This window comes from Gallinula chloropus (assembly GCF_964237585.1).
Source record: "Gallinula chloropus genome assembly, chromosome: Z".
NCBI lineage: Eukaryota > Metazoa > Chordata > Aves > Gruiformes > Rallidae > Gallinula > Gallinula chloropus.
Window position 1 is genome coordinate 80,782,250 of NC_140089.1, and position 27,771 is coordinate 80,810,020.

The following is a 27,771-nucleotide window of genomic DNA, read 5'->3' on the forward strand; positions in this document are numbered from 1 at the left end:
ACTGAAGTGTGTGCTCCTTTCAAAGTGGGACGTGACAGAGCATGCTGTCAAGCAGCAGCACCCACAGTCGATGGGCAGCTAGAAAAATCTGCCAGGTTCTATGAGCTGGCAAAGAACATCTCCCCCAGGAGACACCCTCTTGCTGAGTCCACCGGGCTGCTTGTCTCAGGATAGCCAGCACCACACTGGGGACACGTGAATCCTCACTGGGCTTCTTGTTTGTGTTTGTCTGGCTCACTATTAAAAGACATTTGGTTTGACAAGCCTTTCTCCTAAAATCAAAGTCCTCATATTTTTCTCCTGATAGTGGTGTTTGTACCCTGCTATTAAGCTGCCTCTCTGTCCTCTCTCTGAACACGCCAAACTCTCAGCTTCTCCCTACAAAGAGTATTTGCTTTAGCTCTTGGATGAATTTCCTGGTGCTGTCTTCACCACCTTTAACTTTTAGCTTCAAAAAAAGCAAAACCATCTGAAACCCCACAGCTCTATGATCATCAATGCTGGGTGTAGGTACTACTGTTTTCTTGATCTGCTATCGTGAAAGGTTCCCTTCACTTCCTTATCATACTCTCTAGCAAGCCTTCAACTAGGGGATATCTACTACACAAGCAATGTCAGCACGGAGGCCACGCAATGCAGTGACAGCCTTTCAAAGGTGGTCCAGGTGACCAGTCAAGTCACAATGATGGCAGGGCCCTGGCAATTACACACCAACAGTCTTGGCAGTACTGGTGGGGAAAGAGAGATGCAGAACCAGAACTTCATTATTGTAAAACTTAGCACTAAGAAGTGCGATTTACATCCATGCAGATTCCTGAGGAGGGCTTTTTGAACTTTACTGCAGCTAAAGTTGTAGCCAAAAACCCCAGCTTTGGTCTCTGCTTTCCTCCATTTTCTTTCCTCCATCTTCTTTCCTGTGAAAGGAGGCGATAGCTGAAGTGTAATCCTAGGCAGTGGCCAGGGCTCTTACACATGCTAGGGCAGAGCCCAAGCATGTCTTAAACCACCTGTAGTGTTGCTCACAGGCCAATGGTGCAAAGTGCAAGAAGGGGAGCACCCCAGGGCCCAGGGCAGCCAAATTTTAGGGGACAAACTCTCTGCTGCTGAAAGCCAAAGACACTCTAGTCTGTACACACAGAGGATTTAGCCCAGAATTTCTTGTTGCACAAGTTAACAATAACCTTAAGGTGTTGGTTTGGAGCACATCCATTGAATGATGCACTGTCCCAGAAACAGAGATGGAAGGCTGCCTGTTTACCAAATGGCAAAAACAATAGCGATGAAAGACAGAGCAGTGACCTGAGTTCAATAGCTCCAGCATCTGGAGGTAACAGTAATAATAATAAATGTGATCATTTACCGTGGAGGTCCACGAGCTGGTGTAGAGTTTCATGGCCTGGAGACATTCTCAGGGCACTGCACATTCCAGAAACATCTCTGAAGCACCTTGCGGTAAGTGGCAATGAGCAGAAAGTGAACAGGGCTGGTGTCACGGGAGCAGTGCTCCTCTGAGGCCTCTGATGAAACTCCGTTTCAATGACTAAAAATTGCTTCCTTTCTAGATATGGGGCCTTGGGACAAGTTGCCAGCAATCAGCCCCAGTTCCTGGGCTGCTCTCAACGGGACTTGCTGTGGTCCAATTTGAAGTAACCCACTGGGTTGTTTAGCCTGAGTGTACATCTGCACCTCCTTCCTGGGACACCACTGGAATAAAGGCACAGTGTCTCCTCTAGGACACAGGTCTTTGTTCCTGACCCGTAATCTTTCCTCTCTTAAGAAAGATACTGAGCTGTTGGAGTGAATCCTGAGGAGTACCACAAAGATGATCAGAGGGCTGGAGTACTTCTCCTGTGAAGACAGGTTGAGGGAGTTGGGCTTGTTCAGCTGGGAGAATAGAAAGCTCTGGGGAGACCTTACAGCAGCCTTCTAGTACCTGAAGGGGCTACAGAAAACCTGGAGAGGGACTGGTTATCAGGGAGTGTAGCATTAAGCTGAAGGAGGGGAGAATTAGATTGAGATATTAGGAAGAAATTCTTCACTCTGAGGGTGTTCAGGCCTCGGCACAGGCTGCCCAGAGAAGATGTGGATACCCCCTCCCTGGCAGTGTTCAAGGCCAGGCTGGATGCGGCTTTAGGCAACCTGGTCTGGTGGAGGGTGTCCCTACCCTTGGCAGGGGGTTTGGGACTAGATGGTCTTCAAGGTCCCTTCCAACCCAAACTGTTCTGTGATTCTTTGATTCTGTGTCAATCTGAAACAGCTCTCATGCCTCTTCATCATGGACAGTGCAGGCTGCACATGGGAATAAGCCTGTCATAGGCATCTTGTCTCTTGACTGATGCTAACAAAGAGTTCTGCTCTGTTTCTGAAGGAGCGAAGATACGCTGCTGTGACCACTCTTGGGAACAGTATGAGACACAGCAGCAAAGGGCTGTAGTCCCAGAAGCAGGTCTCCCCACCACCAAGGCGATTCCCTCTGCTACAACTTTGCCCTCCGACTTGCCCTAGGTCCGGATCCTTTTGGACTGCTCAGAGCTCACGGCTCTTGTTTGAAAACCCAGCAGTGGCTGCTGCCTCTCTGCATGAGCTGACCCTGGATGGCTTGTGCTTGGACATCTGCTAAGCTTAATCACTACCCTTGCACCTTGGTGCTGAGTCCACCAGACATCATGAGTGGCCACTGGAAGAGCTGCTTCATGCTGCAAAGCTGCCCGTGCCAGCTGTGGGTGTGTGGGTGGCACATCTGCTGCCTTTTGGGCATCTCATACGGCTGGGATGTCAAACCCCACCTGAGGAAGACTGCTGCCTCTCCCCTTCACAGACACCTTTGATCTCCTAGAGAAGAGGCAAGGCAAGGCATGAAGTTTCCTATATAGGTTAATAATAGCCTTGAGTTCAGATTTCTTGTGACTTCTTTGGCAGCAGCTGGGACCAAGTCTTCCTGGCACATCCCTTATGGAAATCTACAAGTGACTGGCATGTCATTATTCCAAGACATGTTATTATTCCTTGTCTCTTATTCCTCCCTGGTGGTCCATACTGGGGCGTCACACCAGGTTTTCTCTGCCTCCCCGCTCCTCCCTCGTCGTTGTCAATTCAGTGTGCTAGGTGGAGCAATGAATGAGTGGTGCTGTGGCCATGCCAAGCCCCACTCCCTCCTTTGGCGCATCTGCTGAGTGTATTTGCTGTGGGAAGGGTGGGAGTGCATGTGTGGAGCCAGGGCTGGTGCCTCTTTGTAAGGGTTTTGCAAGGCTGAGCGGATGCCCCAGCTGTGTGCCTGCAATAGATCCTCCCCAAGCCACAAGTGGGATGAGTGTAAGTGATGTTATCTCACCATTCAGTAACAGGTATCCAATTTGCTGACTCCAGTTGCCTAACTCAGGTCTGATTCAGGTCTCTGTGGGCTTCCTGCAGGATGTGGTGGCAGGATGGGTGGGTGTGATGTCTAAGTGCAGAGAATGAGGGTAGACATCAAAGACCCATCACCTGGACCTCACAGTAGGGGCCAGGGGGTTTGATACCCCTCACCTGAAGCTGAAGAATGAGTGCACCTGTGGCTGGTGGGCTAACTAGCAAAGCAGAAGATATGCTGCCTGTCCCCAGAGGATATGGAGCTCTTGTGTGGGAAGTCCCAGCCACGTGCAACAGACTTTCATTGACAGTTTTTGCTGGGAAATTGTTTCTGATGCAGGATGTGTGGCAAGATACCTTGCTACAGGTTGGTTGTTTTGGTACCTTGGCAGCATTTCCCTGCTCCTACCACCACACAAAACACACAGTGCAAGAAAGTGACTGTGATGGGGAGAGCTGAGGCTGCTGCCAGCTTGTGGAAGAGTAACTTCTCTTCCTCTCTGTTTTTTGAGCTCCTTGGCCCACTGCTGCTCCTCTCACCTCCCTGTTGCTCCTTCTTCAGTTTGTAAGTTAACAGGAGCTGTGGTGGGGATGTAACTCCACTGCTGGGATTTTCTGAGATGGCAGGTGCTGGGATATGTGGGGCTGCAAGGATGATGGGATCCATCTGTTCTGCATCCCAGAGGGAAGATAGATGCAAGGGCTGTCCATGGGTGGAGGGAGAGCACCCCATGTTCACCCTTGGTACACACCATGCCTGCCTCCACCTGGTGCTGCTTTCAGATCTCATTCTGTTCTCACCAAGTGCTGACAGCCTGCAGGGATGGGGGCTTCCTTGCCTAAGGAAAAAGTGGCTTCTGACCAGAAAGAGGTGATTTGACTTGGGAGCTGCTGCCCACACTGACCACAAACACCAGGTGACATGGGAAAGCTGCTCCCATTTGCTGGTTTCTGATCCCTGGACTCCCACCCTCTGCTAAGGTAGACAGCTCCTGTGGCTTCTGGGCTGGCTCTTCTTAACACCTGCCCTCAGATGTATGAGAGATCAGGGAGATCTGAGTTGGGCTGCCTGTCTGTGTCAGGGAGGAATAGCTTCTGTCATGTCCTCCACTCTGCTTCCATAAAGCATTTTGATTTGACAGCGGACTTCTGAAGAAAACCCATCCATGCCTTGGGTCACGAAGCAAATCAGGTCTTGGATTTCCAGTGTCCACACACAACAACTAATGGATGTATTCCCAGGCACAGGACTAGCCCTGTTTCAGTGCTCCTAGTTCAGGACTGAAGTTCTGAGTATCTCCTACATTCTATTCTTGCATCCACTTTTGCTTTCTTTAGGGCTTTCAAAGTGTAAATCCCCACTTTTGTTCCTTCTGTGTAGGCTGAGAAAAAGAAACCAGGACAATTTATAATGAAATGTTGGCTCTTTACCCTTGGGATATTCCCATAGGGTCAGTCAACCAATGTGACTCCAAGGAGAGGGAGGGGAAGACAGTTGCTCTCATCACAACGGCATGCTTTCCCCCACCCATGAGATCAAGCCTTCACTAAAGCCTCCAGACCCAGTTTAAAAGCTATCACCCCAAACCACCTCGTGTCCCATGCCTGCTGACGTCTGTCTGTGCAGGAGCTGTCAGGTAACAGGACACTCTCTTTGGGAGAGGGACTCTCCTGGTGAATTGGGAGGTGGGTGTCTATGCCTCTTCAGACTTTGGGTGTGCCATCCACTGCACAGCCCAGCCCAGCCCTCCTGTTTACAGCCCTGTTATCTCCACAGCCGCAGGCGCTTGTCTCAGGTGGCCTGTCCATACCAAATCCCTCTTGCATTATGGCATCTCAGAAATGCCCATTGCAATGCAATTCCTCAATGCCTCTCTGGTTAAGGATGATGTTTAATACTTAAACTACATAGAGGAAAAAAATCAGGCCACAATGGAAATTTCCCCAGGATTCAGGCTGATTTAAAATCATCTTAAGGAATGAATGTCCCAAAGAGGACAGCAGACTCTGTTCTCACTTGCAGAAAGTGTAGGGAAACTCACTTTGCATTTGCAGAAGTGAATTTAGGGAACATTTAGGTGAACTGGCAGTTAAAGTCCTTTGACAGTCCTGGAACCATAGAAGACAAGGGGTGTTGTTTGCTACAGTTCAAGTAAAGGTGCTTGTACAGTTGAGGAGCCCAGTTCTCTTTTCTGAGAGTGCACGTCATCAGGAATTCCCTTCCAGACACCATTTGCACCCAAGCAAGACTTGGGGGTGTAGAATTGGGTGAGGGTACAGAAACTGGAGCAAAAGAATTAACTACTTCAGGGGACTTCATGCCTCCTTTCATATTTAACCCTCTAGTAATTTCTACCCTTGAATCTCCTGGGAAAGTAAACCAACTTTATGTAAATGGAAAATATGTACAGAATATCAATGCTTTTATAGTTTCTACTCTCCAGCCTGAAGTTATCCATGGCTCATTCATCCCTAGTTGTACTGTGTGCCATCACAAACAGTTATTTTGCTTCCTGATGTACTTGCTGACAGTGGTATGTCCCAACTTGGGCTTGGGCTTGCTGCATTACCTTGTTTGAACACTTCTGGCCCATACTGAAATGGAGGGACTGCATCCACCTGCTTGTCCTCCTAGTACTTCTTTACACCACTTCCACTTTCCCTTTGTCCTTCTTGAGTACAGCTGACCATGCTCAAGACCATGCTCATGGCTGTACATGTGGTATTGTAGAGAGACCCCTACAATCGAATTGTAGGAATTGTGGAACAGTATTAACAGTTCCCTGCTCTTAATACAGATATCCCATCTACAGTACAAACACCTTTACTTTGCAGGTCTGCACCTCCTTAGAGGCTCAGGGTGGGCTACAGTGGTTAGGTATAGCTGTCTCCATTTTTAGTCTTCCTTTATATGCAACAAAGAGAAATAGTTACCCCGAAAGTGATCATGTGGAGTAGATATCTAAAATGTATTGTGCTCTTAAAAGTCATCATTTCTGTGCCCAGGGACATCTCTGCTGTGACTACCTGTGGTTAGGTTAGAGAGCAGTCATACTCTCCATTTCTGGACACATCCTCACCTAACAGGGAAAGTTCTTGTCGTTGCTCATGAGTCACACTTTGGGCTGGTGGAGTTTCACCCCATTTCTTTGCCTTCTGCCTTCAGGGTCTTTGAACCCTCCTGCTGTGGTGCTCAGCAGCAGCTGTGTCTCCAAGTCAGGACTGGCTCTGCAGCTCACAGAAGAATGACTGTCTATACAGAGAAGCTTATGGCAGTAGCTTCTGCCAAAACCCTATTTCACGAGAGTTGTTTGTAATAGCTTTCCCTTCAGATGTGTTATTAAAAGGCTTTCGCCTGGAACTGTTGGTGCTTTTCCAGTGTATGGTAGTCGTTCTGCTATGCAACTGCTTATACTGGAAAATGGCTCCTCTGCAGGAAAGGCATGTGATGAATGATGTTTATTCCTGTAAATTGGGACCAGCCTTGGGACGAGGAGGAAATCAGACATGACAAAGAACTGTCAGTGGGAGCATGCTGTGGGCCTGTGCTCCAGTATAACTCTGGGGGTTCCATCCCCACGGGGCAATTCTGAAAATAAACCCAAATGACTCTCTGATTCTAAGAGGTATAGTCTCAGCTCAAGGTCACCTTTTGCTCCACTTGGTTGTAGAGCAGTGGACTTCATGACAGGTATTTTAAATTACTTTAGAAATCTTAATTTTTAAAAATAACTTCAGGGATTTTAAATATTATTCCCATTACTATGTGGCAATTCAAAACCCAAATCCATTTTTCCAGGTGTCTCTGAGATGTCCAAGGAAGCTAAACTAGGAATGCAGTTTCACCTTAAATGTCTCCAAACACAATTGCCATCCACAACCTTCAGCTGTGTAGAATACCACTGTTCCCTGGGGAGATTTCTCCAGTTTTTTAACTCAAGGTGGAGGGCTAAGCAGACCCAGACATGAAATGAATGCCTGGCTCTGCAAATCTGGAGATTCAGTGCACGATGTTGAAATCACTGCAACTCAACCCTCCAGCTAGAGTTGTTTAGAAAGCTTATAAACTTCCTACCCACTCATTTCCTACCCTGCCTTGCTAGGCAAGCTATAATTTTTATTTTTAATGAAATCTTCTGAACATGTCACCATATTGCTTTGTCAAGTAAATCATGAGAAAGAGATGCTCAGAGGTATCTCCCAAAGGGAGATTTCACAAGCACAAAGCCTGTCATGCTTTGACCCAGTGACCTCTGTTGGCATAACGGCTTCTGCACCAGGCGACCCAGCCATCGCTGCACTGAGTCATTACAGATTTGGGTGATTCACGCTTTTCTCCTCACTGGGTTGCACCATGCATCCTGGGATGGGTGCATCAATTTGGCTTGGTCAATAAATGGAACCCATTGGTTGAGGCTTGCCCATTCAGCTTGCTTAAGGAAAAGTCCGGTTACTTGGTAAAGCTTGGGCTCTAAATAGGAAAAAATTACATTTCTAGAAGCTGATTCAGCACTCTGCAGAAGCCAAAATGTTTATGGGCCTGAGGGGGTTTTTTGTGTCACTAGACCCAGTAGGAAAACAGCTGAAATGGAGCAGCCAAGCAGCAATTTTTCTTCAACATTTCACCTGTGTCTTTCACCCAGAGTGCAAGTGATGAGAGAGGGAGCCAAGGAGCAATGCAAACAGCAAACTTGGAACCTGGGTGTTGGTTTTGGATGACATCTAGATGTAACAGCCTGAGCACAGCAAGTTTCTTGGGGCAGGTTGCATGGGTCTGTGGGAGAGAAAATAAAGGAATAAGAAAGTGACAAACATTACAGACAAGTGCTCTGTTAGACCAGAGTTGGGGGACATGGATTCAAACCTTGGTTCATCCCTGGGTACTCCCATATTTTTGGGCCCCAGAAGATAGTGGAAGAAAAGACAGATTTATGGAATATGCAACATAACAATGTTGTCTCTGATTTCCCTGCTGAGCTGAGCTTCCTTTTTCTCTTCAAGCTTTCCTCTCAGCAGCCAGCAGTTTGCATTAATTAAAGTCTTATGTTGCGCCCTCAACACCTTGATTTTGTTTATATTCTACAAATTGATAGAGGTAGTCCACTCCAGGCACTCTGAAACCTGATGTTTGTAACATACTGTGACTGACAACAGAAGTTTCTTTCTTGTGCTTCAATAGCTTCGGCACCAGGAGGTCAGGCATGAGTTTTTGTGACAGAATTTTGGACATTTCCTTTTTTTCAAGCATTTTTGCTGTGAAAAGAGCATATCTGAGTGTTCATGCAAGGCATCACTAGAGACATGGTCATCTTGCTGTGCCCACCCAACACTAGTAGAGACCAACAGCTGAGGGCCTACTTCATCATCAGTCTTACTGTTACAATCCTCCTTGTTTACTTCTACTGACTGATGGACTACTGACCACCAGAATAGGTACCAGTGCCCTGTGCACCAGTTACTGTGGGAGCTGGGCTTTTTTTGAAAACTATCAGTGTTGACACACACCTTTAAGCACCCTTTGTGCTTAGATTGCATGTCCCTGATGTCCAGCTGACTGATGTGTCAGGGCAGTTCCTGCCTTGGCACAGAGAAATGTCAGAATTGGACCCTTACAGCCCTTATTCACACTTTGATTAAGTTACTGCTTATGAAAAGATCTTCTGCTTCTTTCAGCATTGCATCACTGAGCCTTCCCCAAGCTCCTTCCTAGATAATAACAAGGCTGGTGGTTGGGAAAGCAATTTCATAGGTCCCTATTGCTCATTTTAAGTCATTGGATCTTGGGCTGCAGTGATTCACCCTCACAACACCTGGGGAAGGGAATCCGATGTTGCTCTCTCCAATTTACTGATGGAGAGGCTGAGGTGTGGAAAGGTGAAGGATTTTCTCAGGGTCACGCAGTGAGTCAGTTGCGGAGCTGGTGTCAGAGCGCCCACCCCACCCTGGCTCCTCAGGCTTCTGTCTGTCTAGACTCTTCCACGTACCAGCTTTGATGCTGGTGTTGCAGACGTTTTCTATCATCAACCTGGGAGCCTAAATGTCTCCATTCCCCTCACCAGTCGTGAGGAAATTTCTGTATCGCCAACTTGTAGCCAGAGGGGCTCAGATGCTGCAGACAGGAGACTTGTACACACCTCCCTGGAGAACATCACACTTCCCCATGCCTCTTGCTCCTTGTCTGTCCCTCTCTTGTCTTATGGCTCTGTCCCCACCACCAGGGAAGGAAAGGGATCAAGGACCCAGCCTAAATAAATCTCAATAAACCTATACCACAGAACACAGCATCTGCACGCTGATAGGGATGAATCAACAGATGGCAAAACAGCTCACGGACTTTAGCTTAGGGACTGCCAAAAGGGGAAAAACCCCAACATTTCTGGCTGTAATGGCTTTGGTAAAAAATCATGGTGAAAAGCACAGAGTGGAGTGTAAGGGAGAGGGGTGTGCAGGAGGAAGCAAAGCAGAGAGGAGGTTGTGGGTCCTCCGTGGCTTGTGTGATGCTCAGCAAGAGGGTGAAAGAGAGGGACATAAAGCAAAAAATGGGTGTCCTGAGTGCTGGTTTGTAAATCCCAGCTGCAGCAAGCATGCATGGAGCTGACAGAGTGCTTACAGTAGTTCAGAGGGCCCCACTGATGCTGGTGATACCAGACTGGGCCTGAAGGCAAAGTAATGAGGAAGGTTTCCTGTCCCTGTATTTACGTTTGGATCCAAGTGTTTCCCTGCATTTGGTTCCTCACACGTTATTGCTTTCTTAACCACATTCCTGAACGCTCCTCAGGCTGGCTGCAGTTTCTGTGTGAAATAAAGGCCCATTCACCGCTGCATTAAAAAGCTCTGCTTTTACAACAGGAAAGTTGATGGTTAAATAAGGGCAAGGGGAAAAGCTGGGCATTTGTGGCTTTGCAGAGGAGGTGTAGGAACAAATCCAGGAAAGGGGTCCCCTTCACTGCTGCAAATTCATCTCTGCTGCTCTGAGTCAAGCCCCAGTGAGTCAAGGAGCCTGGGGAATTTTTACTACTCACCTAACAGAAACCAGATGCCACAAGTGGCACGCATCCTGTTAGCAGTCCTCACCCCAGACAGTACAGACTGGGACAGCTTTCACTCGGGCTTTTCCACAGAATTGGCCCAAGGTGATACAGGACATTACCAAGGACGGAAAGGCAGCAAGGACTGATTCCTGAGAGGCCTGAGAAGCTCAGTGAATCAGTAGCCTCCTCGTCAAGGTCCCATGGTGAGGATCCGTTCTGCATTGAGGACCTCTCATGGCTTTTCTTAACAGCATCTGTGGGGACAAATGCTCTCCCAAAGTCCTGGCATGGGGGAGACAAACAGTAATAATGGTATGCAGGAGTTTGAAGTCAAATGCAGCTTTTCATGGAGAGAGAGCTCTGGTGTTGCTTTATGGTGACAGCTTCAGCTGGGTAATTGCTGGAGTCAGGAGGTGCCTTGTCCTCAGCCTGCAGAACAAGCGTGGGAGATCAAACTTTCCTGCCCGATGATTTTGCTGTAAAAGTACCTGCAGCCTCTGGATTAGCACAGAAGCTCTCGACACTTCACCATCCTTCAAGAATTCTGGAGGGAAAGCATGCTGAAAGAGGGTTATTGTGATTGCACAGACTGATTAAGACACTGCCTAGTTCATGCATTTAGCTTTTAAGCCCTCAACTGAAGCGGGGCAGATACGTCCCCATGTTTTAGCTGCTAAGTTATGTATGAAGCTCACCAAGGCCAAGTACAAGGTCCTGCTCATGTGTCAGCGTCATCCTAAGCACAACTACAGGCTTGGGGAGAATGGATTGAGTGAAGCTCTGAGAAGGACTTGAGAGTGTTGACTGATGTAAAGCTCAACATGAACTGGCAGCGTGCCTCTGCAGCCCAGAATGACAACTGTGTCCCATGCTGCATCAAAGGAAGTATGACTAGCAGGTCAGGGAAGGTGATTCTGCTCGTCTGCTCTTATGAGACCCCACCTGCAGTACTGTGTCCAGCTCTGGGGCTCACAGCACAAGAGAGACATGGGGCTGTTGGAGTGAGTCCAGAGGAAAGCCACAAAGATGATCAGATGGCAGGAGCATCTCTAATACGAAGACAGGCTGAGGGAGTTGGGCTTGTTAAGTCTGGAAAAGAGAAGGCTCTGGGGAGACCTTACAGGAGGTTTGCAGCATCTGAAGGGGCTTCAGGAAACCTGGAGAGGGACTGGTTACAAGGGCATGGAGTGACAGGACAGGAGGTAATGGCTTTAAAGTAAAAGCAGGTGGATTTACATTGGATATTAGTAAGAAATTCTTTACAATGAGGGAGGTGAGGCACTGGGACAAGTTGCCCAGAGAAGTTGTGGCTGCCCCATGCCAGGCAGCGTCTGAGGCCAGGCTGGATGGGGCTTTGGGCAGCCTGGTCTGGTGAGTGGTGTCCTTGTCCATGGCTGGGTTTTGGGACTACATGGTCTTTAAGGTCTCTTCCAATCCAAACCAGTCTGTGATTCTACAATGAAAGCAGCAGGGGTTGAGGCAGGCAGGGCATCTTTGCCATATTTAATTCTTTTTTTTTTTTTTTTCTTCTGAAAACTAAATCTTTTCCTCACCCATATGAGCAACAAGGAAAATGAAGAAAACCACCCACTCTTAAAAGGAAAAAAAAAAAAAAACCCAAACGTGTTTTAAGAGAGGGTGGAAGGGGTGTGGTCACCCAGGAGGTGTGTCAAGCATCGCCGAACTCACTTATAAGCAGCCGGCAGCTGTGCTGGGGAAGGAGCTCTGCTGAGGGTTTGCTAGTTGCCGTTTTACCTCCTGACGCTGCTTGAAGAGCACCTCTGCTGCAATGGGGAGGCAAAAGGACGTTCTGGCTACTATCGAGGAGCACCTGAGGATCAGGAACAAGTTAGTGCGGCAGGCGCTGGCTGAGTGCCTGGGGACGCTGATCCTAGTGGTGAGTTTATCGTGCGCTGTGAGGATGCTCCCTGGACCCTGGGTGCAGTGGGGGATTGTCCTGCTGAAGGGTCTGTGCTGTGGGAAGCCGCCCCTGTGAGGGGGCTGTGCTGCTGGCAGAGTTTCTGCCGGGTATGAGCCCACCTCCAGTCCAGTCTGCCCCATGGGGACTAGAGACATCCTTATCCCCAGGAAAAATAGTTAATGGGTGTTGACACAGGATGAACTTCAGTGTTGTGGGCAAAGGGTGAGCTCTGAAGGGCTCAGTGGGTGTTTGGGGGCTTTTGTGTGGCTGCAAAGTGCAGGGAGCAAAGAGGTCTCTGTGCAGGCAGCAAGTGGTTTTTGCTAGAGATCAGGGGAAACTTCCTTTCTGTCTGCCCTGGAGTGTTTTCTTGGCAGTGAAATGCTTCAAGTGTTATCACCCAGGGAAGTGAAAGCTTTTCTCCCTCACTTCGCCTTGTTTTCCTTGTGCATCGTGTGGAGGAGAAGCAGCCAGAGTTTAAACTGCTGCTGTGTTGTTTTTTTTTTTTGCTGTTGGGTGCAGGTTCCCTGGGGTCTTATCAGTGGGTCTGCATGATACCAGGGCTGCCTGCGCCAGCAGCCGATCCGGATCTTGTGCTGGCCGCACATGTGACAGTGCTGAGCCGTCAGCGATGTGTTTTTAAGTGGTGAATGGCAGCAAAACTTTTCTGCCTGTTTCAGTGCTTGGTTTCCAAAGGGATGTGGCACAGGGGGAAAAGCAGGAATGGATACCAGTGTGTCTTGGCTCAGAGATGTTTTGGGTGTCCCTGGCTTGCTTTGAAGTCAAAGGCAAGCGTGAACAGCGCAGGTAGTTGTGTGTGAGGAGTGAATGCTGGTGTGGCAAAATGAGGGCAGGGGGTATCTGGCTTTGCACCTCTGCTTATGAAAATGGCAGGGCTGCCTGCTGGACCCTGGGTCTGGTACCTGGATATTGCAGCAGGGATGAGCTGGTGTGTGCACAGTTAGTATCTGCAGGGGAAAGTTCCTCTGAAGTGGTGCAAAGCCAGAGCAATGCTAAGGGTATATGGAACTGTGGGTTTACACCCCTAACTGACAGCAGGACTGTTTGGGGAGAAATCTTAATAGTTGGAGGAGCTGAAAGTGGAGAAAGTTTGATGGAGCTGCACGTGCTCCTGGGGCCAACTCAAAAGGGCCAATGCACTGTCTTATGCTTCAATAAATAAGATATGTTTTTTATGAGGAGGATGAGGCTACTGGGTCTCTCTTATGAGGACAGAGGCTCAGCTGAAATTCATAAAATGCTACCGCTCTTAAAGCAGCTTTGCAGAGTGCAATGGCCTTATTGTCAGACTGACCCAGCTCTGATTGGCAAACAAATTCTGTTGATTTTTCAGGGAAGGGTTATTTGTAATTGAGGTGGGTAGAAGCTGATAGGAAGGCAGTTAACAGGTGGAAAAGCGCTGTCTGCGTATCGCTGGCGTTGTTGCTGTTAGCCTTGGGACTGAAGCAAGGCAAGACTTGTAGGGAGGATTAATGACTCCTGCTAGAGAAGTTAATGTTGCTGGAGAAGCAAGGCAAGCCTTTATCCATGTGAATTAGAGTTTTCAGAAGGGGAAAAAAAAGTTGTTACTTCTTCCATAAGCATTAGCTTGTATGGCAGAGATCACTTTTCCCTGCAGCCTTGATGTTCTGGGGTAGAGGGGTGTTCAGATGTGCTCAGAGCCCAAGGAAGGGTTTGACCCAAAATTAGGGTGTTAAGGGGCACCCATTGGCAAGGCTGGATGATGCACTGCCGAAGTGGGCAACACATGCCTTGGCTTCAGGAGCATTGTGATGTGCATGAAAGGGTACAAGCAGATTCCCTACCTCTTTTGGGAAGTCTTGAGGTAGTGTCTGGGGGCAAGAAAATTCATTTCATTAACACATTCAACTCCATCCTATGGGTCTTGTGAAAGTGACCTGGGATCTCCTGCAGCAACACTGCAGTAGGTGGAAGGCTGTGGGTACTGTGTCCGCATAGGAAAAGGTGGGGTGGGGTGGTTGGAGAAATGGGGGAGTCCCAAACATGGTGAATGCTTCTGGGTTATCTGCAGGAAAAACTAGATTATACAGAGAGGGAAATGTGTTCCAGGGCAAGAAGCCTGCAGTATGGCTCTGCTGGGCTGCAATCCCTTTCTGCCTTGGAGCTGTCCCAGTCTAACCTTCTATTAATGAAGTGACACAAATTTTATTTAAAATAAAATTATTTTTGTCTCTACCACCTGAATTCTTTTGCATCTTCTGCCTAAAACAGAAAGGGCCTTGAAGATGGTTTTCTTCCCCTTTCAAATGGCCTGGGTAGTAGTTTGAATTGGATAGTCCCAGGAGAGAGATTGTCTTTCTGTTCCTTGCAAAAGCCCCTGCTGTCCTCTCTGCCGGCAGCCTGAGCTGGGGGTGTGTGCATTTAGCTGCATTTGAGCCTGGCAAATATCTGTTAGGGGCTTCAGAAAACAAAACACCTGGGGAAAGACACGGGATCCATGAAATTGTCTTCACAGGAGACGGAACTGACTGAACACACATACATCTAGAGCAGAACAGTATTTGGGATGGGTTTAAGGGTTGATACTGTTCACACTAAAATTAACTTCCTTAGCTGAAGGAGACTGAAGTTTGCAGCTTACTTTAAATTTCACTGTGTAATGTAAAACTTGTCCCACCATGGATATTGGCACAGCTTCAGCTTCTTCCCTCCTCCCTTTCACTTGCATAACGACTGCAGCCTCTCCAACCCCTCCACAGCAAAGCCATTTCAGATCCCTGCAAGGACTCTTTGCCTGTAAGAATTAACGTAGTGTTTGATTTTTATCTTTAGTATTTTTAAGGAGGTTGTAAAGGTGGGAGAAAGTTAAAACAAAATGACGCTTCTTTTTAAGGTAAGAAAATAATCCAAGGCAGGATTAAGAAAATGAACTGAGGCAGCCAAGCCCTGAATAGCACAAAAGCGGGGTGCTCTTTCTTCACTTGCAAGCTGCTCTTGCCCCGTATAGCACCTTGCACCACACTGTGCAGAGTGTCCTTACCACTGCAAGAACAGGAATGCCAAAATCTAGCTTTCCTTCAACAATTAAAATGTCTGGGCTTTTACTTTCCCCCCTTTGAAATGCACTTTGAGTGGCGCTTGGCGTTTGAACTTTATACCTGTGTTGGAAGCCCTGCTTGCTGGTAATAGCTAAGCAATGCAAAGGCTGAAGGCATTTTCCATCCTGCTTGCTGTTTGTGTTATTACTGTAGCAACTCAGTAAAGCCAGACTTCCAGTGGCGGGCCTCTGTGCCTCCCTTAAAGGCTCGATCTGTTTGCCTTGCTCTGCTGGCTGTAAATACCAAAGCTGACTCTGTTTGGCTTTTACATTTGCAGGAGAAGTAACTTGCTGTTTATAATTGATTTCCAAGTTGGACCAAGTATGTGTTGAGGCACAAGGACAGAACAAAACAATTACTAATTGCTTTTCAATCAGGACTGCCTTGTCTTTGTGGCCAGGTGGGAGCTTTTTGGGGTATGAGTGTGCTGCAGCCCACAGAAGCCAAAACAGCAAAGTGGTTGGGACGATTGAGGCAAAGGGAGCATCGTTTTACTGCTGCCCTTACAGCCTCCCCTCATCCTGCAGCTATCTGGGGTGGCACAGCAGTTCCCACAGCCCGTCACATTCAGAGAATCTGGGTTTTTTCCTTTGAAGATTTTTTTCCTGTTGTTAATGCTTTGTTAGGAGTTAAAAGGGGCGGGAAATCTTTGCTGTAAGCATGCTGAATGCTGCTGATCCTTCCCTGCAAAGGGTCTGTGCTGCTGGCTATGGAGACATGGGACACAGCATCACTTCTGCCCTCCCTCACCTCTTCATCAGAAGAGCTCAAAGCTCTTCATTAAGTGTCCCTCATCACTGTCCCTGTGCAGGTGTAGGGACGTTTCTCCTTCAGGCAAACAGGACAGTTCAGGCACCAAGACTTGCCCTCAGCTGGAAGGCAGCTTTTCTCCAGCAGTGCCAAGTGCAGTGACCAGTAGAAGTATGGGTCTTTCTAGCTCTCCTGATCTGAGGGCTACCAGGGATATCAGAATCACTGTTTTTTCTGGCATGGGGCAGGGGGCAACAAGCTAAGATACTGAATTTCTCCTGCAGTGCCCAACTCTTCTGCTGACAGTTGCTCAAGCTTCTTATGCTGAGCACAGCTTGTTGCTCCAGGATTGTGCAGTGGTGTTGTAGTGTGTTACGTATGTGTAAAACAACTTTTCTTAGACCCTCTTATCTCTGAAGTCCTGCAGTTCTGCCTGGCTCTGGGACAGAAATGGTGCAGAAAGAGCCATAACATGACAGACCATCTGCTGCTGCCCTTCCCTGTAGGACTTTTTTTGTCCAGGCTGGCTCCAGCTCTGCTGGACAAGAAGCCCAACCGTGGGGTGTAATGTTTCTCCTTGCTTTGCAAATTGCAAATGATAACCAGACTGGTTGTTCCAGAGATGCCTTGAGGAATGGCAAAAGTGACAGTGCTTCTTGCACTTGCCTTTGTGGCTGGTGGAAGTTGCCTTGGTCATATGGGTCATGGAGTTGAGGAAGATCTGTGCATGCTGCTGGAGAAGAAACAGCACAAGAGATGGATTTGTCTTCAGGTCTACCCAGTTAGGTCCTGTTTCTTGGGGTAGGCAGCAGGAGGCCATGGGGGAGACTGACAGTGCCTTTAACCCCTTCTTGTGTTGAGCTGCAGAGATGGAGTTGGGGGTTGTTTTGAACTGTCAGTAAAGTGATAGTACTCTGCCCCTTCTCTCCCTCCCAGCCTCCTCTTGGGACCTGTAAGATAGTCCCAAGTTTCACTCTGATATGAAGAAAGGTGCCCCTTTCTGTGTCTAATGTGTAAAATCTTCCACCAATATCTCAGCATCTCTTCCTTCAGAGCGGACCCACAGTTTGACTGCCCTTGTGGCATCTTCCCACTAACCAGAGGCAGCCAGGGCTGAGCAGCCTTGCCCATCCACCCAGGTGATTAGGGTAGTTTTACAACAGGCTTCTTGCCTAATCCCTGCTTATTTGCTGGCTGAAGAGGGAAAGTTGTAAATCAGGTAATAACACTCCTCCTGGGCTATGCCAGCGAAACTTTCCCATCTCGGTTTAGAGGTCAGTCTGTCTGAAGTCCAAAAGCAAATGCATCCAGGCCTTTTGTGTTGCACCTGAAGGCGTGAAAAAGCACCAGCAAATAAAAGGAGCCAAGCAAGCAAGGAAACCTGGCTGTTGTACAGGGGAGTGCTGAGCACTGCCTTTCTCCCAAGTTCATGTATAGAGCTGCTTTTCATAAGCTCTGCCTATAAATTCAGGTGGCTTCAATGTCTTCATCAGCTTTTTCAACTACTTATTTTTCAGTCCTCCAAGGTCTTTTCCTACCAGCCCTAATTAGCTCTGGACCTTTTTTGTCTCCAGACACTGAGACAGGGTGGGTTTTTTTTTTTTTACCTTGGGTGACAAAGCCAAATGGCCAGACTCCAAACATGCCCTGGACACAGCCAGTTTAAGGTTTCCCTGAGCTGCAAGTTTTGCCCAGTGACCTGTTACCTTTTTCTGGTTTTGCTGCTGCTTCTGGCTGTCCTCACCCTTGTTGAGGCTTTGGGGTTTGTCAGCTCCTCCCCCCTTGAACCAGTTCAACTCACAGATCCTGCACAACATAGATCTTGGGGTTTTTTTCACAGTTCAAAGAGATGGACCAGCTAATGTAGGGAAAGAAGGGATAAGCCTCCCTCTTGGCAGAGAAAGCCATTAGGTCCTCAAAAGCCTGTGAGATGAAGTTGGGGAGCTGCCTTCCATTACCCTGGTTAATGGGTGAATTGACCTTGATTCCTAGGAGAGCAGCTTTACTACATCAGAGCAATGCTTTCTTGCAAAAAAATTTATTAGCACTTTAAAGCTGCTTTTGAACTTGTCTAGAGGATCATGGGGGTGTAGCAGTTGACTGCTGCACAGGTGTGTATGAGGCACTAGCCTGGCTTTCTGTTGGCTTGGATGTTCTTCCAGCAATGTTTTAGGTTTGTTTTTTTTTTTAACAAAAGTGGAAAGGAAAAAAAGCATAAAAAGAAGTGCTGGAGACAGGTCATTAAAATCAAGAGTGAGGGGTTGTCTCTGCTTGGGTGTGCATCATTGTGTCCAACTGTAGTGCTGTAATATTGACCAGGGACTTCTACATCCATTGTATGGACTTAAAAGCCACTGTGATAAATGCTGAGTTGCTTTTATTTGCCTTTCCTTGTCTTTCAACTCAGGCTAGCTGCTTCTAAACACTTCTCTGTGAGCACTGGAAAAGAAAGACTTGAAAAGAAATGGATGCAGGGATCTCCTGTCTCATATGGCTAGGGAAAATGAGTTGAAAGCAAGCAGCAGAAGTGGGGATGGTGTAATTAAACTGTGAAAGCCACCACCACAACAAAACTGCGTGATGTCAAGCTGCTTGACTCAAAAGCACAGGTGAACTTGGTTGGAACTGGCTCCTAAAAGTCAAATGCCATGGATGGATGTGATGCATGAGAATACATGTTCCTGCTCAGTGGGCTCCACTGGTGTGGGATGGAATTGCACACATGCACATCCAGCTTCAAACCTGTCCCTAAATATCACCTTACTCTGTCTGGCGAGGGTCAGGTTTCCTTCTGGTATGTTGAATTAAGCCAAATAGTGCTCATTTGATAAATAATTGTAATGCTTCTGTGGAGTGATTCCAGGGTGTTTTTGCATGGCCCATGGAGTCTCTTCTGAGGGAAAGCAGGAAGAGCTATTGCCAGGTGTAGGATTGTGAAGGGGGAGAGAAGGATGGAGAACAACCTCTTGAGAAATTGCAAATCTGGCCTTCCTCCAGGTTGAGACCTTTGTCTGTGAACAGGGGACTGGAGGAGGGGTGAACTTTACTTTCTGGTTTCTGTGAGTAGAAGGCATGTGGCTGATGAGACAACAGCCGTCCACTTGCAGAACTGCCAGTTCTTTCAGAGTGAGTAACACAAATGCCTTCGTCAATAGAAAGGACCCAGGGCCAACCCTGCCAAGCTCAGATCCCCATTGCAGCTTTTTGTGGGCTCACTTCCTCCTTGGGCAGACTGATGTCCATGGTGTTCACCTCTCTAATGCCACACAGCACAGCTACTCCCTCCAAACCTCTGTCTAGAGTGTGCTGGTCCCTTCTGGTGTAAGGGAAGGAACAGACATCACCCTGGTCATTAGCCAGTATTGATCTGCTCGCTTGGTGCTGTGCTTGCCTCAGTGGTGTGGGGATAGCTGGGAATGACAACTCTGTTTGGTGTGCAATAAACAAGACTTTTTTTTTTTTTATGCCTTTGCTTGGGTGTCTTCTCTGTCATGGTTTCCAGTTGGGCAAGTCAGGGTTAGGACACTGAAGGGGCTGTTGTGACTCCATCTATTACAGAGCAGTACTGGGTGTCCTCAAATTCACAGGTTCCTTTCATCTTTCTGCACAAGGTCCTGTGTTGGGGACCTGGCTCCTTGTCAAGAGGCACCTGTGTACAGAGTGTCCACCTTGTGAGTCAACCTGCAGCCTACCTGGCTGTTCCTTTTCCAGCAGGCTGAGTGCAATGTTTGCTGTATTAGTAATACATCAGTTGTCAGGGGGATGGGAGGGCATAAGTAGGTGTGTTTTTGGCTTTGCCCCTGATCTGGATTGTGTGTTGCTCAATGGGCATGTCCAGTGTTTGCAGGAGAGGTGGAGAGAACCACCCCTGGTGCCTATTTGGTGGCTTATCCCCTTGGAGCAGATAACTGCCTCTGTGGCAGTTGAGTAATTTTGGGATGATGGAGCTGACATCCAGAAAGTCTTGATGACTCCATGGTATGGGCATGTGGTCAGTAGAAAGAAGGGAAGTCTTGATCCCTGGGTTTGATCTTAGGAACAATCTGTAATCCCTGTCCTAGTTTAAGGATGCTCCCAGTACCTGCTAATCTGATAATCCTAGGTAAACACAAATAATCAATTCAGGGGGAGTCAGTGGAAGATAAAAGCATACAGATAATCAGAATTAGGGATGGATCCTTAAATTATATAGTGGGTAGTAGAGATGTGGCCAGGCAGAAAGCTTTTAGCTATAGGAGTGATGAATTGGGCTGCCAGAGAAAACTGGACTATGTTGTTAAGTGGTAAGCATAGGAGGGATGCCTTTTGGATGTGGTTGGGAAGAGAAGAATTAGCTGTTTGGGGAAAATGTCTTTAACCAAGAGCACATGCCTCCCTTAGCCACTGTGAAACATCTCTTATCACCCAATGGAAACAACTTTTTCCCCAAAAGTGCTTAGTGCATCCCTGACCTCAGACAGAAGACTCAACCTCTGGTTGTGCTGGTGTCAGGCTGTCTGTGGAGTATGGACTTTTCTTGATGGTGCCTGTGCAGTGTTGGTGCTGCAGAGGCAGGCCACCCACGTTTCCCTGATCTGTTCTTACATGTTTTTGCCAAGGAAGTCTGGTTTGGGATGGCCTCTAGTCTTCTGGACACAGGAACTGCAGTCTGATCTTGCTTTTGATTCTAGTGCTGGTTTTGCTTTCCCCTGTCTAGGAGATAGGCTTGTTCTGTGTTGCTTCTCCTTCCATGCTGTCCCTACAGATAATTCCTAGTTATTTTGACCAAAAGTTGAAGTTTTGTGTCACTGCTCATCTATGATGGTGCATGCATGTAAGTGGAGTAGCTGCAGTCAGTGGTCAGCAACTGGCCCTGGTGTGAAACAGTAATTCCAATCTCTTCTTTTCCTCCTAGCTGTTTGGCTGCGGTTCTGTTGCACAGATTGTGCTCAGCAGAGGGACTCATGGAGGTTTCCTGACTGTCAACCTGGCCTTTGGTTTTGCTGTGATGCTTGGCATTTTGATCTCAGGACAGGTATCAGGTATGTTGTGGCATCATGTGGGTTGGATTTGGCTTGTGACGTTTGTTGTGTTGTCCTAAATGTCTGTGGTGTTTCTATCTGGCACTGGTATGGAAACCAGCGTCTATTGACTCATCTCTGGGACCCAAATTCTGCTCATGAAAGTGCAATAACCACTAGTCTCTCTGCAGGTGGACATCTGAACCCAGCTGTCACTTTTGCCATGTGCTTCTTGGCTCGGGAACCCTGGATCAAGCTACCAATTTATGCCCTGGCCCAAACCCTGGGAGCCTTCCTGGGAGCAGGCATAGTCTTTGGGCTGTACTATGGTAAGTGCAGAAACTTTCTGTGTTTGGTGGGGGGAGGTGGATGCTCTTCATGGCTGGCTCCCAAATCAGAGAGAAGCAGTTTCTTGCACATCAGAGATGAGACCTCCTTACTGTTTTGCTGGGAGATCTTTCCTGTTCCTATGTTAATGGGTTCAAATCAGCCTGAAGTTCAACCAGCATTGTGAATGTATGAGTCTTCGTCCTTGAGTAATGATCATTGTAACACCAATGGTCCCTCTTGTAGGTACTACCTGGGCTAAACCAGATCTTTCAAAGGGCTGATGACACCCTAGTAGTACTGCATGTTTTATATCTGTGCATTGTTCCAGATCCATTTTATCCATAGCTTTAAAAACAATTCACCATGGATATCTTCTGCGTTATGTCATGTTAGCTTCCAGACACTGGGACTCATAGCAGTTTTTCCTGCCCTTAGAGTGATCCTGTACCTTGGGAAGAATCCTAGAAATATGGTACTTCATTGCAGGGAAATATTCAGGGCAACGTGCTGGAAATTGCTCTTCATTGAATAATCAGTAGTCAAATTTTGAGTGTTCCTCTTGAGGTCTGTTTCTGGAAATGGGAGCAGTGTTCCTTATAGCTGAGCAGAACATCTGGATCACTGTGGCTTCCCCCTGAAGGGAGAAAACTGACACTAGCACTAACTACTTTTCACTTTAGAAAGAAGCAGTGGGGCATCCTCTCATCTCTGTAAATGATACCCTGAGCACCACACTGCTATTTCAGTGTTCATGGCTCTTTGGAGCCTACATCTTAGTCATCTTCCAAGTAGGGTACTCCCTCTGTGTGTTGGAAAATGCCTGACCTCTCTACCTTTCTTCCTTCCTGCAGATGCCATCTGGGCCTTTGGCAGCAACCAGCTGTATGTAACAGGACAGAATGGCACTGCTGGTATCTTTGCCACCTACCCTTCTCAGCATCTGAACATTGTGAATGGATTCTTTGACCAGGTAAGAGGGTTCTGGGAGGGTGAAAGTGAATTTGAAGAGAAGTATTTTAGGGTGCTACTAGGCCTCTCCTTTAGTTAGAGAAAGAAATTTAAAGAAAAGATACAAAAATGTATTTTTAGAGATGACACAAGTATTTCTCCACCCCATAGAAAAAGCAGAGGCAGAAAGCAAGGAAGCTTCTGTTGAGGAGGTTAACCAGTCATACAAGATTGGCCATGACACCAGTGAGAAGAATAGCACTTGGTGTCAGCCCCTGAATAGTGAGAGCATGAGGAAGGATGGCTCTTCCTCACTCTGCTTCTGTGGGGAGGTGGTTGGTGTTGGATATGACTATCTCTTCCTTAAAGGGGATAGCAGCCACCCAGCTGTGTCAAGTTGGAAGCACATTCAGAAAGATGTATTCAGCTTTTCTGCCTGCTCAAACAGTTATTCATAGCTCTTCTGTAGGTAGGGAGGAAAAAAGCATGGTCTAGATCAAGCCTGTGGGGTGCCAGAGGGGCATGTTCCACTCTCCTGTACCTGTGCATGCTCAATCTGCTCTGGTCTGATTGTTCTGTGGGATGACTTAGTGCAGCTCTTTCTGTTTAGAGGATTAGCCCAAAAATGCATGGGATTTAAGAGCAGTTAATTAATTTGGTTAAGTGATTAATCAGGATTAATCTCTTCTTCCCCCCTCCCTTCTCAGTTCATTGGCACAGCCTCCCTGATTGTTTGTGTCTTGGCTATTGTTGATCCCTACAACAACCCTGTCCCCACTGGGCTGGAGGCTTTCACTGTTGGCTTCGTTGTCCTCGTTATTGGAACATCCATGGGCTTCAACTCTGGCTACGCTGTCAACCCTGCCAGGGACTTTGGGCCTCGTCTCTTCACAGCCATTGCTGGCTGGGGCACTGAAGTGTTCTGGTAAGTGCTTGCCAGGGAAAACCTTGTGCATTGGTGGTGGGGGGAAATAATTCAAGTCCAAGTAGGGTGTAGCTCTGGCATCATAGTTGTAGCATCCATGAGGTATCTTTGGATTTTATAATGACATCTTGCACTGTTCCAGATCCAAGCACAAATATCCTAATGCACAGGCTGCAGTTCTTACCTTGTGCATTTCCTTTTTGTTTTCCAGGACTGGTAAACAGTGGTGGTGGGTTCCAGTCGTTGCTCCTTTCCTTGGGGCCATTGCAGGAGTGATGGTCTATCAGCTGATGATTGGATGTCATGATGAGCCTTCCCCGCCTGCCTCTGAGCAGGAAACAGTCAAGCTTTCTAACGTGAAGCACAAGGAAAGGGTCTGAGGAAGCTGCCACCAAGATCCGGCAGACATTCATTACTCAGGACTTCAGCTGGAAAAGGGGAGGGAAGAGTTAAAGAGCTTCAAGAACAACAGGAAGATGTTTTTTTTTTCCTGTCTTAAGATATTCTAGCTTGTGTGTGTGTGTGTATGTATCCCTGATGAAGGTTGGACTACATGATCTTTAAAGGTCCTTCCAGCCAAATCACAATTGGTAACATTGCCAACTCCTAGAAGATAACACACAGGAAATCCTTGTTTTAGCCAGGGGCTAACCTGGAAAGGCAGCTTGGCTCACTGTAGCAGCATTTCTAATTAATCTGCTTTGTATATAAGCTGCTATCAGCTAATAGCCAAGTTCCACTGGAGACATGGTATTGCTAAAGTTGTGTGTGTTCATGTAAATTTCATAATAGTGGTTCTTTTTTTTAATAGATTTATATATAAATATACTCATTAAGGCAGTTACTAGATAGCAGGGTTGGGAAGAGTTAATTTAAAGATGTGTTGGAACTGCCTAGTCTCTGACAGCATTGAGATTCTGGGGTGGCCTTAGATGATGTCACTTTGTTGAAACACCTCCTGTACTAGCAGTACCGGCATGTCAGGGGATCTCTTGCTCTCCCAATGCCACATTATTACAGAGTATTTGAAAGAAAAGCAGTATCGGTTATGAAAGAACTTGTAGGCCCTATGCTGCTGCATTAGGGAAACTCTGTCAAGGCCTGTTTGCTTTTTTTTTATGTGTGAATTCCTTGAAATACATAACACATTTCCAGTCACTAAAATGATGTATCCTTTTTTTTTTGTTTCTGCCTTTTTAAAAAATAAAATGTTGATGCTCATACTGTAAAATGACAGTGTTTGTGTCTTAAGCGTCTCCCAGTAAAGTGCCACTGAAAGGAAGTCATCTATAGCAATAGCTTCCTTGAGTGCTTTTCCTCTGCAAAATGGAGTTAACCCTTTCGGGCAAGAAACCTGCATGCTCCACTTGTGTGCTATTCCTTTCTGTTGTGGGATGGGCTTTTGGGGCAGATGGGAGGAGGTCAGGTGTCTGTACTCAGTACGGAGGCCAAGGTATAGGCCTTTAGGTGGGGATGTCCTGCTGTCAGGCACCTCATTCCTGTGGTAAAAGGAACAAGAGGTCAACACTTGTCCCTTGCCCTCAGTAAGCACTTCACTTCTCTTACTGCCTGCCATTAATACAGTTCTGAGCATGCAGCTGTACCTGGCATCAGCATTCTGTCCAGCATCACCCAGAGTATTTGCCTTGTCCCTTCTTATTATTTTACTACATAGAAGAAAAAATATTACAGACCTGAACCCAGTGCTTCCAGGATTACACAAATGCCTTTCTTCCAGCCTGTGTCCTCAGTAAATATAACTAATGCTGCTCTTTAGCAGTGTGCTGGGTTTGGTTGGAATAGAGTTAATTTTTTTTGTAGCAGCTAGCACTGGGCTACGTGTTGGATTTGTGCTGAAAACAGTGTCTTTTTAGTTACTGTCAAGCAGTGGGGTTAAACCACAACAGGCTGATTTGTCTTGCAGTATTTTTCCTGTGCTAATTGTGCTGCCTTAAAATAACTCCCAACTTCCCATACGATGCGTACTGAACAATTCGGTGCAGTCTGGATGAATGTGGCTTCCTGCAATTCACCAGCTGGAAATCAAATGGCTTGTAGCAAGAAGGTTGCCAAGTCCGTTCAGTGTGCTGTACCTGTTGCTGGTGTCCTGCTTCATTCAAGATAGATATAGTAAGTTTATGCCTCAAGATCTATGTAGAAGACTTGTGTATTACTCGTGATCAACTAATGCAACTGTAGGCATCCATTCCTATTAGTTAGTCCTTTTTCTACTCTTCCAACACGTGGTATCTTCATCTGTATTCAATAAGAATTTTTAATAGATTTACACAGACCTTATGACTCCTGTTTTGAAGCATGGGTTTCTATTTTTTGTTTATGCCTGTATGTTTGTTTTTGGTGCATTTTTCTTCTCTCCTGCTTCCACCTGACATACACCTTTGCCTCAATGATTGAATATTATTACCCGTATTAAAATCACAATAAAATACAAGTTTCAGGTCAGAATTTTTGTCTTAATGATATTCCCACTGTGTAAAGCTTCAGCTTCTCTGGGATCTGTTGGAGAAGCACCAAGCACTGTTGAACAGATCCATCACCATGTGGAAAAGAGGCAGGGTCAGCCGGCAATCAGCAGGGCTAGAGCTATGAAAAAGGTAACTTCAGCTTCCACAAGGGTCAGGTCCATATGAGATGTGATTAGGGCAGCTCTTTGCTAACTGTCTAATGAAGGAGGTGCCCAGAACAGATTGATATGCTGGATTTCATAGAATGGTCTGGGTTGGAAGGGACCCCAAGGATCACAGAGTTCCAACCCCCTGCCACAGGCAGGGACACCAACATCCAGGCCTGGATCTACACAAGGTTGCCCAGGTCCCCATCCAGCCTGGCCTTGAACACCCCCAGGCACTGGGCATCCACCACCTCTCTGGGCAGCCCCTTCCAGCACCTCACCACTCTCTCTGTAAAGAACTTCCCCCTAATATCTAATCTAACCCTTCCCTCCTTCAGCTTCAATCCATCCCCCTTGTCCTGCCATTCTCTGCCCTTTTAAAAAGCTGATTTCCCTCCTGTTTCTCTGCTCCCTTCAGGGACTGGAAGGCTGCAGTGAGGTCCCCCCGCAGTCTTCTCTTCTCCAGGCTGAACAAGCCCAGCTCCACCAGCCTGTCTTTGTCGGGGAGGTGCTCCAGCCCTCTGATCATCTTTGTGGCTCCTCTGAACCCTCTCCAACAGTTCCACACTTTTCTTGCACTGGGAGCCCCAGCTCTGGACAAAGGACTCCAGCTGGGGCCTCACAAGGGCAGAGCAGAGAGGGACAATCCCCTCCCTGTCCCTGCTGGCCACCCCTCTTCTGGTGGAGCCCAGGATACCACTGGCCTTCTGAGCTGATTTCAAGAGCTCTGGAAGTTTTAAAGACTGGGGAGGAAAAGATGGAGTTAACTGTTGATGACATTTTCCCTGGCAGCAGGCACCCTTAAATTTGCTGCAAGCTGTGGTTCTGTTTGTTTTCAATTTAGCTGCCTTGAGAGAGCTTCTGGGCGTTATTCATCTGGCAGGCCCATGCAAACGAAAATGTGGTTTGTTTTTTTTCTTTTTTCTCCATACCTAAATTTCAAAGGCAATGAATCATCTTGTAGTTAATGCCTTGCTTTTGGAGTCACGGGAGAGGTAAGACTCATCTGGCCAAATAAAGTCATCCGGGTTTTAGGTCAGATGAACTTCAGCTGTCAAGCTATTGAAGCTTATTTTGTAGGAAGAAATAAATCTACAATTTAAGCTATTCATGCTTGACAGAGGGAATAATTTGTCACTGGAACAAAATGTTAAAAGATGTTGTGGCTTCTCTATTGTGTGAGGTTTTCAAATTAAGACTGTCTTGCAAAATGTTCTTTCAGTTAAACCGCCAAATTTATTCTTAAGAGCAAGTCCCACTGCAGGAAATTCCCAGACCTCTGCACTGCAGAAGGTTAAATTGGCAGGAATTGCCCCTTCCGACTTTTTATAAAATAGGCTGAGAGTGGCCAAGTACTCAGTTCCTCTTGATCCTCAGCTGGTCTAAGCTTTTTGCTGTGGGAGATGGAACATGGAGGCCTATCAGTTATGTCCAAGGGACAGATGTTTCAGTTCATGCTGCCTTGAGAAGCATGCCTCAGGAGGCTCCTCCAGCTCTATTTGCTTTGTCCATCCATGAAATGGCACCTGCAGTGCTGATCTCTTACAGCCCCTGCCCTGTTTTGCTTTGTGGGAGCAAGGTGACTTCATGAATTGAAGGGTCGATGGTGCTGGGCACTGTTGTGCAGATGGGAGAATAATACAGCCTCCATTTCTGCAGCTTTTCCATCCCAAAGTGACTTCCAGCTCTCCATCCATCAGCAGTGGGTGCTGGGGATGCAAGAGCTGGTTGGCATTTGGCTGACCCGCTCCAAGCAGGTCTGATGAGGCTGCAGTGGAGCAGATTTTCACATGTGTCCAAATGAGATCA

At 47.2% G+C, this 27,771-nt stretch overlaps 1 protein-coding gene across 1 annotated transcript; it reads left to right on the top strand.

Annotated features, from left to right (window-relative positions):
* Positions 1-12,168: 12,168 nt before the first annotated feature.
* On the top strand, positions 12,169-24,555 carry AQP3 (aquaporin 3 (Gill blood group); the record flags this gene model as incomplete). Its single annotated transcript, XM_084278789.1, has 6 exons — positions 12,169-12,276; positions 21,022-21,148; positions 21,319-21,456; positions 22,309-22,427; positions 23,113-23,330; positions 23,542-24,555. 6 exons carry the CDS (start codon positions 12,169-12,171, stop codon positions 23,708-23,710), a joined length of 879 nt encoding a protein of 292 aa, XP_084134915.1. The 3' UTR covers positions 23,711-24,555.
* Between the last annotated feature and the right edge of the window lie 3,216 nt (positions 24,556-27,771).